The 13,105-nt window shown below is 44.0% G+C and overlaps 1 protein-coding gene across 1 annotated transcript in view; it reads left to right on the top strand.

Annotated features, from left to right (window-relative positions):
• The first annotated feature begins 782 nt into the window (after positions 1-782).
• CADM1 (cell adhesion molecule 1) overlaps positions 783-13,105 on the top strand; it is a 59,911-nt gene continuing 47,588 nt past the window's right edge. The window contains exons 1-4 of the mRNA XM_015812874.1: positions 783-853; positions 987-1,047; positions 1,632-1,743; positions 11,907-12,113. Coding sequence (XP_015668360.1) covers positions 783-853; positions 987-1,047; positions 1,632-1,743; positions 11,907-12,113 — 451 coding nt within the window. The remainder of the gene's footprint in view (positions 854-986; positions 1,048-1,631; positions 1,744-11,906; positions 12,114-13,105) is intronic.

The following is a 13,105-nucleotide window of genomic DNA, read 5'->3' as shown; positions in this document are numbered from 1 at the left end:
CTGTGGTCAGGAAGGTGGGAAATGCTGAAATCACATGAACTGTAGGGGAACTGAGTGGGTGGCCCCAAAATAGAGATCCATGTTTGTTCCTTCCAGTACTTAACCTGGAAATTCATCTGGTAGAAAATGGACCCATTGAAAGAAAGTCTTGAAACATGAAGGTGGATTTTTTCCTCCCAAAGCTTGGATTTATTTTTATGCCTTAGGGACAGGGTTTCCCAATCTTGGACACTTTTAAGACCCATGGACTTCACTTCCCAGAATTCTCAGCCAGCTCTCGGTTAAACTATCCCCACTCGTCAGCACTGATGCCATAGCACATTGTGTACAAGTTGTGGACACAGGTGAGCCGTCATGTTCTCTGATTCGGAGATTCAAGTGTTTCTTTGAACCTCGCAGTTATCAGTTTAATTGCCTCTGGTTTCAGGTCAGAGCTGGAAAAAAAGAAGTTGTGGGAACAGAGTCTTCATTCTGGCAGGCCCTCCATTTTTGAATGGCCCCTGGTGCGGATGAGAACCCATCACAATAGGCTTGCAGGCATGAGTCACCAAAACCTAATTTTCCTCTAAGAAATTGCCCCTTTCACATAATAATCCAGACCCATTTGGCTCCTTTTGTGAGAAACGCAATTTTCACCTTGCGGTATTGTTCAGCCTGATCATTATCATCTGTTTACACCTGTCTCATGAACAAAATGTCCTGTTTTCCACCTGCACACGTCAGCCCCACATTCTCTCTTCCTCCCTTTGCTCCCCACCTACATTTCATGCCGTTTTGGGGTGATGTCGGTGGATGGTGACCCCCCTACTCCAAGAGTGTTCCACGCGAATCCTTCCGGCTCTTCGTGTTCGATGTGAGCTGGGGTTCAGACTTCTTTCAGGGCCTCTGATTGGCAGGAGAAGGGACTTGGGAGAGGCGGATAGATTTTTCTCTCAGACAGATTTTAGACATGCTGATTCTTGGCCTTAAAAATGCCCTTGAAGCAGGTATGGTAAACAGCTGGATCCAGAGTTTTTACTGCTTTCTAAGAAGATCAAAACTACCCAGGTGACTGCAGCTGCCACAAGCTCTGTCTGAAGAACCGTTGGCACCTTCCATTCAAATTCTTACAGTGTTGGGGTGGGGCTGAGGACCTTCATCGTCTTAGATTTCAGTACTGTAGAGTTTGAAGTAAAAAACAATGTCCGTCACAAATGCATCTGTCTTCCTCAGCTGATTCCTGCTTAAGATAACTTTGGACCCCATCATTCCATTTGCCGTCTTTAGAACTTCTTCAGAGACTGTTCAGTGGGGCCATTGCAAGGTCTGTGTTCAACCTAGGTTTCCAGGTCATGTGAAAGCTTCACAAGTTTCAAGGAAGTCTGGGCACCCAGTGGTTATTTCCATGAGGGGCTTCTTGGTTCTGTCCTCATTAGGTCATCTGGTAGCTCAAAGGGGCATCTAGGAGAAGCAACTGCAGTCTGCAATGAGGTTTTGACATGGGGGCTTCTTCAGCTGATGACCAGCCCCTGTGTCATCTCAAAAAGACTAGATGACCATAATACATTGGTACATTGGTATATCTATGTACAGAGGTGGATTCATTGCTTAGAGTTCCTTGATTTTTATGTTCCCATTTTCTCTAACTCCAGTTAGTTGTTTGTGAGGAAGAATGTCCAGCCCATAATTGTTCCTATCTGGGATATTACGTGGCTTGTGTCTCTTCCCATTTCACTCAACTTCTGTATGAAATGGCTGGAGGAGGTAATTTTGGGGTGAGGAAGCATTGGGAAGATAGCCTTTTCAGACGATGCAATGCCAATCTTTTTTTCCAAAAAAGGAACATTTTTAAAAAGGGATAAAAAGAACAATAAAATATGCTTTAACAATACTCAATTTTTATCTTTAATATATAGATTATGGTCAATGGGTTGTGTGAACATGCCTGTGACAGCATATTTCATCAGTGGGATGTATTAAAATCATAGAATTTGTCTGATACTTTGCCTAATTTGGTGTTTTGCCAAGGTACGTGGTTGTGAATGTTGAAAATCCACCTTTACAAATAGATATAGATATAGATATGGAAAAGCCAATAAAACCTTCAGTGCCTTTTCACTTGTATTCTTTGCTTGTATTCTTTGTAACCTTTCACCAGAAGTGATTCCCCCCTCCCCCAGTTTCAGTGTGACATTTGAGGAGAGATCAGCAGCATCAATAAGATAGTTCTTCAGTGAATGAAATTGAGTAGATGACAAATCAACAGAAAATGTTATCTCAGATCTTCAGGTGGTTCAGCTAAATGATATTCCACATAATATCACTTAAGAAGCATTGTAGACGAGTATTTTTAATTGAAAGATGCACCAGTTTTATGATTGCATGAAAAGGAGCTCTTAATTTCCATGTGGTCTGTAAGCAAAATAAACATTATAGTTCCACTTCAGAAGAGAATTGCAGCTTATCTTTTGTGACCCTCTTAAGTGTTTTGAACTTGAAGCTTTGAGTTCAGGAAAGAGAAGGCCTGTTCAGATAATGAAGGCAAAAGAGATTTCATGAAACGCACTGGGCCATCAAAAGCATCTTCTGCTTTAAGTGTCCTCATCAGGGTGTTTAAGAAGCAAAAATGTGTTTTGTGAAAGAGATGAGTGCTTCTTTATGGGGAACAATTGGACATCATGAAGTGAACATTTTGTGAAGGACTAGTTTCTGGTTTCTGCTGTGGAATTTATCCTGTGCTGAACAATCATTTGGGGAATCATAGGCCAACATGTGGGGTATACAGAGTGACAGGTTATACTCAAAAATGTTTTTCCCAACATGATGCTTTCCAAAGTTTTGGAATCACAATTGACAAAATCCCAAAATGACTTTAAGTACAAGGACCATGATTAGAAATTCTGGGCAGGGCAGCCTCAGCACACCCAGAAGATACCACACTGAGGGAAGTTCTCAAGAACATGCCATCTCTCTACTTCTTGTTCAGGACTGTGTTTTGGTAAGCCAACCAGAAGTTTCTGAAAAGCCGAGCAATGGACCAGGGTGAGGAGCTCTGGCATGAAGACAGTCAGTCTCCTCCTGGCTTCAGTCACCACCCTCTTCCTCCCCAAAGCCCAAAAGCCACCTTCTTCCTTCTCTGCCCTCCTTGTGGCTCCTGCCAAAAAGCCCATCTTGCATGAAGACGGTCCATATAGATGACATATGCCATATCTAGAGAGCAGTTGCTGCATTTTTCCTCCACAAGACCCATGTGGTCTTGTTAGTCCTGCTGCTGCTGCATATTTGAAAAGGCTAAAATGCATCAGGCGAGTTTGTCATTCCCATTTTCTTGCAATAATTCTGGCCGGAAAAAGCGAAAGGAAGCTGCACAATGTTGATGTTTTCTTCCCGACAGTTTCATCTTAAATCGCCCCTTGTATTTTCTTGGACTTGAACAGATGTCACTAAATTAACTCCATTGAAAGAGAATGTTTTATATTGTCAGCATAATTAACATACATTGTCCATTCTTCTCAAAACTTTCAGTTTTTGTAACCGAGCATCATTTTTTAAAATAGTCTGATGATTTTCCACCCAGATGTAGCATCTTGTGGTGATAGTCTAACAAAGCCCACAACGGGTGGCTCAGAGGCAGCGTTTCCTTCCCCAACTTTTCACAGCGAGTTTCCTATTTTAGTCCTCTGCCTCTCAGAGGGTGATGGTGCCACTCTAGATCAGAGGAGGTTGGAGAAGTCGGGTTTGATCCCTGAATATATTTCTCACCAAAGAAGCCAGCAAGAGATGGAGACACAGATGTTGCACACGCAACATCAGGCAAGAACCCAGATAGGACCTGCTCAGAGAGAGACTGTTTTTTCACCAGTATCTGGGGTGGATTTTTTAATTTCACTTAATTGTCCAGTTGAATCCCTTCTGTGGGTGTTCATAAGTAAGACTGCTCTGCCAGTTGCCATTTTTGTTTCCCTGGATGCTCCTTGGACCAGATGTTAAACTGAGGGCAGCTGGAGTGCCTCACATTTTGGCAACACTCCTCATTGCTTCCATTGAAAGAAACATCTGTCCTTGCATGATATAGAGGTGGGACAGGGTAGGAGTAACACTAGGCTTTCTAGGAGAAGCTGAGTACGATCCAAGTTAAAGCTGGGTGTGATCCAAGGAAGAGGGGAGACCAAGATTGTGGTCAGTTATGTGAAGGGCTGAGGGGGTTCTTTATTTGACCCTGAGAAAGTGATGCAAACCACTTTGCTAAGGTTTTGTTGTCACCCATAAGCCTATGAAAACTCACTTGAATCTTCATGCCAGATGACTGCAAGGTCCCTTCTTCTGGGATATTTCTTTAGCTTCCCAGTCCTAACTTACAACTATAGGATGGAAGATCCCTAAGATTTCTTAAGGATCTTCCATGTAAGTTCTGAAGGGATTTTCTGAAGCCTTCTTCATATTGCTGGGATCACAGTTGTAGGGTTGTCAAACGTGAGTGATCAGAAAGGGCGAATGAAGAAAAACAAATGACTTTGGATTTTGGTGTGGGAGAAATTTGTTGAGGCCACCTTGGATTGCAAAAGGAACAGATTTTTCAGTACTACCAGAAGTAAGGCCAGCGTGCTCACTGAAGTACTAATAATGAAGTTGAGGTTAAATATTTTGGACAGATAGCATGAAGACAAGAGTCACAAGAGCAGATTCTGATACTAGGAAAAAATGAAGGCAATCGAAACAGAGGCCACCAGAAGAGAAGATACCATCAACAAGGACACAAGCAGGGGCTTACAAGAACTCCAGGAGAGCAGCTACTGACAGCCAGTCCCAGTCAAGTGACATCTGTCAAGTCACAAAGAGTTGTGGGGAGCTGAACAACAAAGCAAATACCAGCCCTCTTCACACAGGCAGATTGAGTCCTTTGAGACAAAGGGATGGGGGTGTTCTTTGAACACGCTCGAAGTATTGCTTCATTGCCAACTGAATGGCTGCACAATTTAGCTCCAGAGATAGACCCAAACAAATTGTGTTATTTTGCAGGCCTACTCATTGCAAGCCTCCGTTGATCTCATTTTGGAAGAAAAAGACCCATCCTCATTTATGAGCTGGGATTCAAGAAATTCCAGAAGTAATTTCCTGTTGGTTGATTTACCTTCGCTCCCTGCATAGCCTATCTGTATTTTGCTGGAGCATCAATCAAGCAGCCTCAGAGAAAAAGCATGGGTTTGTCATTATACTGGAAGAAATACAATTAGGAAAGAGACCAACATTAGGAAAAGTGATGTCCCTGTTTCACTCATTGCAAAGATGGACAGCTTGCACCCGATCCTTGTGAGATGTCCGTCCAGTCTTAGAGCTGCTGCTCAGATGCTTTTTTATCTCAATCACAGCTCAGAAGCCTCCTCCAGTTTTCCTTCTCTCACAGAACCAATGAAGAGAAGGTGCAGACGGGAGCAGGCTCTCTCTCGCTCCACTGTTGCTACATTAACTAAGCCTTGCATTTCTCCAATTTGTTAAACTCACCAGCGCATCTCAGTCATAATATTTCAGGCATGATAAGTATGGGGTCTTTTAAAGCATAGCAACTATATTATGCTTGACAGTCATTTACATTCATGGATTTCATTTAGTGATTAGAGCTTTCCGGAATGTAAACCAAAGAGAGCAGTCTCGGGAAAGGGATCTGTTCCTTTTTTAGCCCATGTGATTAGATTAAAAGGGCATTCTTGTAGCTGAAAGGAGGTTGAAGGAAAGCCTGTTCCATTGCACCCAATCCAGCGTTTAGTAGAACAATTAAAGCCCTAAGTATATCTCTTTTGAAGAGTGGATGAGTTCTAAATGCTTTCAGTATTTTATTTATGCCAGAATCTAAATCATTAAAAAAATCATACATGAACTATCTGCCTGAGACATTCTATTTTTAAGGATATGCTGGATGATATGGTCCATCTGCATTGCTTTTCTTTTGGCCAAAATGCAATCCCATCAGCTAACTTTCATGAAACAACAATAAAAATATACCCCCAAAGCATCAAAACAGCATAAAGTTTCATTAAAAGCTAATGAGCATTGTATCAGAATTGAAACACATACATTAAGAAGCAGAACATCTTAAAGACAGAGCAAGCCAGCCAGTAAGCAAGAGACATTCTTCATCTAGGTTTCAGAGATGCCTCACTGCCATTCTTTGGAGCAGGGAGAGAAAGAGGCCCTCCCCTGTGTGGGTCTGTACCACCCAAGAGGTTCTTCTGGAATCCCCTTGATATTTGGGTGGGGTTGTGGAGGAGAAAAAAATAGCCTCCCAACCAGAACTTAAGAATCAGCCAGGCCAGACTAGATGCCACCACCAGCTGGTGGGAAGCCATTTTTCAAGCTGGTCAGTTGAACCACACATCCAGTGCCCTCAGTGACCCGATTGAGTAATCATTCTTATAAACAGATTAAATTCGTTCTGCAAACATTTGCTTTTTAAGCCCAACCAAAAATTGTAAGTGTGGAAGCAGACTAGAAAGAGCCTTCCACACAGGGTTGATGTAGGAGATGACCAGTCTGAGGGAGGGAGGAGTCAAACGCGTCATCACTTTGATGTCCCTTCATGATCAAAAGAGATCGAAGTCCAGCCCACCTTGAATCCCATTGACTCTTATCTATCACCTATTTGTTTTGACCATTCATAGTTTAGATTCTTATAGGGAGCATAAGCTTGTAGTAAACCTTTTTATTCATTTGAACTGCCTGGACTTCCTGATTTTCCCATGCTTGACAGATGACTTTTCCCAACATTGGCTTTTTCCTGGATTTGTTTGAACCTCTTTACTTTTGCATTATTGGCTTTACTTTGTTGCTGCACTAAATCAAGCAAGAGGATCTCTGAGGCAATCAGTCGAGACAATAGCCTTTAATCGTTGTCAGGAAGATATTATGAGGAAGTATAGGAGATGCCCATGGAGCGGATCGAATGCAGAAGGGCGCCCCACTTGTGACAGGACCGCCCTCCAGCGCGCATTTTCCACTATTGTCAGGGCGCCTCGTATTTACTCTGAGTTCTAATGATTCCAAAGGAGCTATTATGAACTGTTATGTGGCTTACATCTTTAAATGCTGTAGTTAAAAACCTTTTGGAATTTAAAACTCATCAAGAAGCTTCTATGGTGAATATCCATGCTGGGAAGATAGGATTCTAACTTAACATTAAAAATTACAATAGCAGATTAATTAAACGAAAGAAAGAGTGAAAAAGAAAGCATACAGATTACCATGTGTTCCATTTGGGCATAATTAACTTTAATTGGGGGGGGATGTGCATTGTGAATATCTGCCAGAAATATTCCACTTCTCTACCCCCGTCCTTAGTCCAAAACGTACTGCTCGTGCGAGTTTTTTGTCAGATACGGTTTACCAGAGAATTTTCTTCTGCATTGCTGATTTCATTAAAAAAAAACTTTTAAAAGAGAGAAAAAGGCAGGCAGGACTGTAGGGAGCCTCCAGCTCCTATCTTTTTCAACCACCCCTCTTGAAGGCCTCGAGGAAGTCAGCCTGCAAGTGGGTCTGCACAGGATGCTTGGCGTTCCCAGCCTGTGTCATCTGCCTGTCCTAAGTGACTGGAGAGGAGGAAGCCTTTGGCAAATAAGCCGATATGGGGACCTCTGCAGATGTTTTGGTCACCACAATATAAAAAAGATGTTGAGAGTTCAGAGAAGAGCAACAAAGATGATTAGGGGGCTGGAGGCTAAAACACATGAAGAACGGTTGCAGGAATTGAGTATGTCTAGTCTAATGAAAAGAAGGACCAGGGGCAACATAATAGCAATGTTCCAGTATTTGAGGGGCTGCCACAGAGAAGAGGGGTGTCAACCTATTCTCCAAAGCACCTGAAGACAGGACAAGAAACAACAGAAGGAAACTAATCAAGAAGACAACCAAATTAGAACTAAGGAGAAATTTCCTGACAGTTAGAACAATTAACCAGTGGAACAGCTTGCCTTCAATAGTTGTGGGTGCTCCATCACTGGAGGCTTTTAAGTAGAGATTGGACTGCCACGTGGCTGGAATGGTCTAGGGTTTCCTGCTTGAGCAGGGGACTGGTTGGACTAGAAGACCTCCAAGGTTCCTTCCAACTCTGCTATTCTGTATCCTGTATGGATGCCTCTCCCAATAGCCTAAAGGAGGACATTTCCATCTCATCAGGTTCTGGCAGGAAATAGTCTCCAAAGATCCCAATAGGAAGCTTGCTGTGAAGTTTGAGGGCAACAGATATCATGGGAACACTCCAAATTCTAATCCTTGGTAAGTATTTTGTGGTTGGATATATATTCTGAGAAGAACGTTTGAACACACAGGAATGGTCACCTGAAAGCGATTTCTGCTGCCCTGGAAATCCTTTGGCTATTTCCAGCATAGAGAACGGTATTTCTTAAATCAAAAGCTTCGCTGTTCTGAACCTCAGATTATCTATTTCCAAATTAGTTTCCCTTATAATTCTTATTCATTCGTATAGGATTTTGATTTAATATAAAACAGGGTAAATGGGGGGATGAGATTAATTAATTGAAAGATAGGATTGTCTTAAAGTAAATATTTAAAAGAATATGCTGATAATGGCTGAGATGGAAATCAAATCTTAATGACTTTAATTTGCTGTGAGCTCTGGGTTGATGACAAAATAGGGAGGAAGTTTCCTGCAGAATTTTTCCCCCTCCCTGCAGGACTCATTAGTTTTGGTTTGATAGCATTATGAAAGATTTGACTATTGGCTCTGCAGGCTTGTGCTGGAGAAATTAGTTTCTCTTTGTTTGGGAGCAGCAAGCAACACAAATTAGCAACACAACACTCCCAATAGATTGGCACCAAAACTGCAGACCAGCAGGCTAACATGGGCCAGCCAGTTCTGCCCAGAGGTTCATAAGAGGGAGATGCTCCTCATTTCTGTACAGGTAGTCCTGGAATTATGGGTCTCCACTTAGTGACCAAAGTTATGACAGACTCCTCAAAAGATACTAAAGACCCAGTTCTGACAGCCCCCCCCATGGTCAAATGACCAGATATTGGGCAGTTGGCAACCAGCTCCCATTTAAGACCCTTTGCAGTGTCCCCCAGTCACGTGACTGCTGAAAACCAGTATTTGCTACAATGGCTTTGCTTAATGACTGCTCCAAACAAAAGTCATAAAATTGGGTCAGTCACATGATGATCCACTTTATGACCATCACCACTTACGACTGTAATTGCCAGGCTTAATTACGGTCCTTAGTTGATGCTGAGGTGTAATCGGTTCCTAAGGCCCAGATGTGTGTTGCATATCATTTCGGAGAGGTGGAGTTTTACAAGTACCTAATTTGATGGGAATTTCTGGATTCTAAACCAGGGGTCCTCAACCTTGGCAATTTTAAGACTTGTGGACTTCAACTCCCAGAATTCCTCAGCCAGCCTGCTGAGTTGAAGTCCACAAGTGTTAAAGTTGCCAAGGTTGAGGACCCCTGTTCTAAACCATCCTGGTTAATAGGCACCAACAGTCTTATGCCTTACATCTTTGTAATGTTTGGGGGAGGGTTGTTTTAACTTTCGTGTTATTGTATTGCATTATTATTGAGCATGACAAAGAGTCCTATGAGAAGGAATGGAGAGGCGTCTCTTTGTACATTCAGCAAGACCGGCCTGGAATTTTCCTCTAGACAAGCAGTTGTCCATTCCCAAACTTTAAGCTGCACTGTATTCCAGATCTGTCCACACTCAATCCATGATATGAACCTGGGGATTAAATGGATATTGTTGTGGTTAATTCTATTTACATACCACTAAATCAGCACAGACTCAAGGTGCTTTGCAAACAAATGGCAGAAGCATCCCTAACTGTTAAAACATGCAATGGGTCTAAATCAATAATTCTAGAGTGAAGCTGATAAATATTTTGGAGTTTGCTGTTGAATTTCTTACATTTTTAGCTAGCTCCTGTGTTTGTTGTGGCAAAGTGAACTTTGAATTCCTCTGGTCAAGTACAAACAGGCAGATGTTCTGGTCTCCTTGACTGACTCAGTAAAACCTACCTGAAATTCTACGGGTGTTTTATTTCTAACAAGGAAAAGAAAAGGTGAAATGCTGCAGCCAGCCAGTGCCTGGAGAGGCCATGAATGCTGTTTCCTTGGGCCTTGGGATTTTAGCAGCACCCCCTCCTCTTTGAAATGTAATAAGGGAAAACCAGGTCTGGAAACAAATGCAATGAAGCCCCTCTCCGTGGCTTCTTAGGCAAATCTCTTGTGCAAATTTTTCCCTCCACTGCTCGGCACCTGCCTGCTGCCAGCAAAGGACAACATTAATTTGGATTTGTGCATCGGGTGGGTTTGGCACAGGCTCAGCTGGGTGGGGGGGCTCCATGGGCCGTCTCTGGTCTGGGATCAGCTAAGCTGGAGGGGGACTGCCTGGGCGTTTCTGAGCTGCAGATGGGCTGGGTGGTCTCCTGCCCATCAATCACTGACTCAGAAAAGGGCCGTAGCAAGTCACATCCATAGGATGCCAATAAAACTACATAGCCAGGAATGGAAAATGGTTTGAAGGTGGCTTTATTTGGGGGAGGAGGTGGGGGGAGGGGGAGGCTTTGACACAGAGAGGACCTGGGGCCAATCATGCACCAGTTCTTTGCACTTGAGAAACTGGCTGGAGTCGTGCAGTGATTATCCAACTCTGCTGTGAAGAAAAAAAGCTGCCTTGCCCAGCTCCCTGCAGCCCACTTGCCTCCCCTCCTGCCAGTGGAGGGGCAGTGAGGCTGTCCCCCAGGGGGGAATTTCCACCCGGGACCAAGCAGGGAGGTGTCCCAGCCACATTTCTTGGCAAAGCGGGGAGGGCTTTCCAGGAGGACGGGAGGGACCGGCGAAGGAGTGAACGGTCAGTGCCGTTCCTGCTGGAAGGACATAATCGGCTGGGGATAATAAGGAGTGTACTGAATGGGAGAGAGCATTTCCAGAAGGGTCTCTGTGTTCTGCAGAAAAGGAAACGAGGCTGCCCAGAAAACAAAGGCTGCCATTCCCGAAAAGAAAGCCAACCCCAAATCCTGGCCTGTTTCTCATTCCCTTTGAGGGCCAAACCGGGAAGGGAGTCAAAGGCTTCCGCAAAGGGGCTTCACTGCTCTGTGCCTTCCTGCATCTGGGCTGAAAGGCTTCAGTGTGTGGAGCTGGAATCGTTGTTTTTAAGCAACGGCCAGTCCTGCTGCTTGATTGTGAAAATCGAGGACAGTAAACTGCTCTGCTGCGGCACCCAACAACACACGCACACATGTACACACACATATATTACTCCATGCGCACTTACAATGATGTATTTTCGATTTCTCTTTTAACCCAACCCCCCCCCCCCGAACTCTGCGTTAAATGGTTTTCTTTTTGTTGTCTTCCCTTGCCCCCCTCCTTTCTTTTTAATGAATATGGACTTAATCTGTGTGTTGTTTTATTGATTGCACACTGGTGTTTGTTTGAAATGGGTTTGCATAGGGAGTGGTATGAAATATAATTTTTTTAAGAATATAATTACATAATTATGCCTGTACTGCCAGCCATTTTCAGCGTGAGCTTGGACAAATCTTAACTGAAGAGCCTCATTTGCTGCACTAATTCTCCGGATTCTGTTTGGGGAAAAATCATGGTAGACGGAGCAATTAGCAGCAGAGAAGTAAGACAGGGGCTGCCCATCTGAACCAGCAAATCAGGGACAAATCTTTCTTAAGATGAAGTTTCCTAAGCAAGGACTTCAGTTAGTCAGCCATGGGAGCTCCTGCACCAGCCTTCCATTCACACTTAACGTGCCGCTTTCCTGGGAATCTCTGTGATGATCTTCTGACTTTGCACACAATTGGCTAAGTGTGCACAGTGTGTGCTGAGCCTCAGCCTTGGGACACCCACGGCTGGAAGGGCTGGCTCAGCCAAGGCCCTAAGCCAGCCCTGCTCTCTGCCAGGGGCTAGCCAAGGAAGCCGAACCTACTAAGGTTGGCCTCTGCTTTTCTTTTTCTTCAATCTCTTCAGGGGACGGACAGAACTTGGTGACCGAAGACGTGACCGTGGTAGAGGGAGAGGTTGCTACCATCAGCTGCAGAGTCAAAAACAGTGACGACTCCGTGATTCAGCTCTTGAATCCCAACAGGCAAACTATTTATTTCAGAGACTTCAGACGTGAGTTCAGGGCCAGTGGCCAACCTTTTGATCTCAATATTTGGGGGAAGGATTTGGGAGGCCCAGGATGTTTCTCTCACCCTTTGGCTGCCTGGATCAGCGTTCTGGGGCAATGGCGCCCTTGTTCCTTTGCTGGGGTTGATTGTTTAGATGCCGCAGGTCTTATCATCTTCTTGTGGCTTGGTAGCACCGTGGTTAGAATGCAGTATTGCAGGCTAACTCTGCCCGTAGCCTGGAGTTCAATCCTGACCAGCTCAAGGTATGGCTAGTCTAGAGAAAAGAAGGACTAAGGGCAACAGGATGACAGTGTTCCAGTATTTGAGAGGCTGCCCCAAAGAAGAGGGGGTCAACTTATTTTCCAAAGCACCTGAAGGCAGGACAAGAAACAATGGATGGAAACTAATCAAGGAGAGAAGCAACCTGGAATTAAGGAGAAACTTCCTAACAGTGAGGACAATTAATCAGTGGAAGAACTTGCTTCCAGAAGTTGTGGGTGCTCCATCACTGGAGGCTTTTAAGAAAAGACTGGACAGCCACATGTCTGAAATGGTATAGGGTTTCCTGCTTGAGCAGGGGGTTGGACTAGAAGACCTCCAAGGTCCTTCCAGCTCTGTTCTAATTCTGATTCTGAGGGTTGAATCAGCCTTCCATCCTTCTGAGGTCGGTAAAATGAGGACCCATATTGTTGGGGGCAATAGGCTGACTCTGTAAACTGCTCAGAGAATGCTGCAAAGCACTATGGAGCAGTATGTAGGTCCAAGTGCTATTGCTATTGTGCCTTGCTTGTAGTTTCTAGGTGGCCCAGCCAGCAAAGGACCCCCACCCCATCTTGGGCAGCCAATTTACTAACCTATTTGTGTGCTAAACAAGCAGAGTGGGAGGGGGGATAAGTGTGAAGGAAGTAATTACAAGTACTTGTTAAGGGGCATTTGTTTATTTATCTTGATTGCCAAGAAAGCCTGCTGGTTAAATCCAAATTGCAGGAGAACAAT

The sequence above is a fragment of the Protobothrops mucrosquamatus genome, unplaced genomic scaffold (genome assembly GCF_001527695.2).
Source record: "Protobothrops mucrosquamatus isolate PMUCROS unplaced genomic scaffold, P.Mucros_1.0 scaffold115, whole genome shotgun sequence".
NCBI classification, from domain to species: domain Eukaryota; kingdom Metazoa; phylum Chordata; class Lepidosauria; order Squamata; family Viperidae; genus Protobothrops; species Protobothrops mucrosquamatus.
Note: the sequence above shows the minus strand (reverse complement) of the source record. Positions and strands in the feature narration are given on the sequence as shown.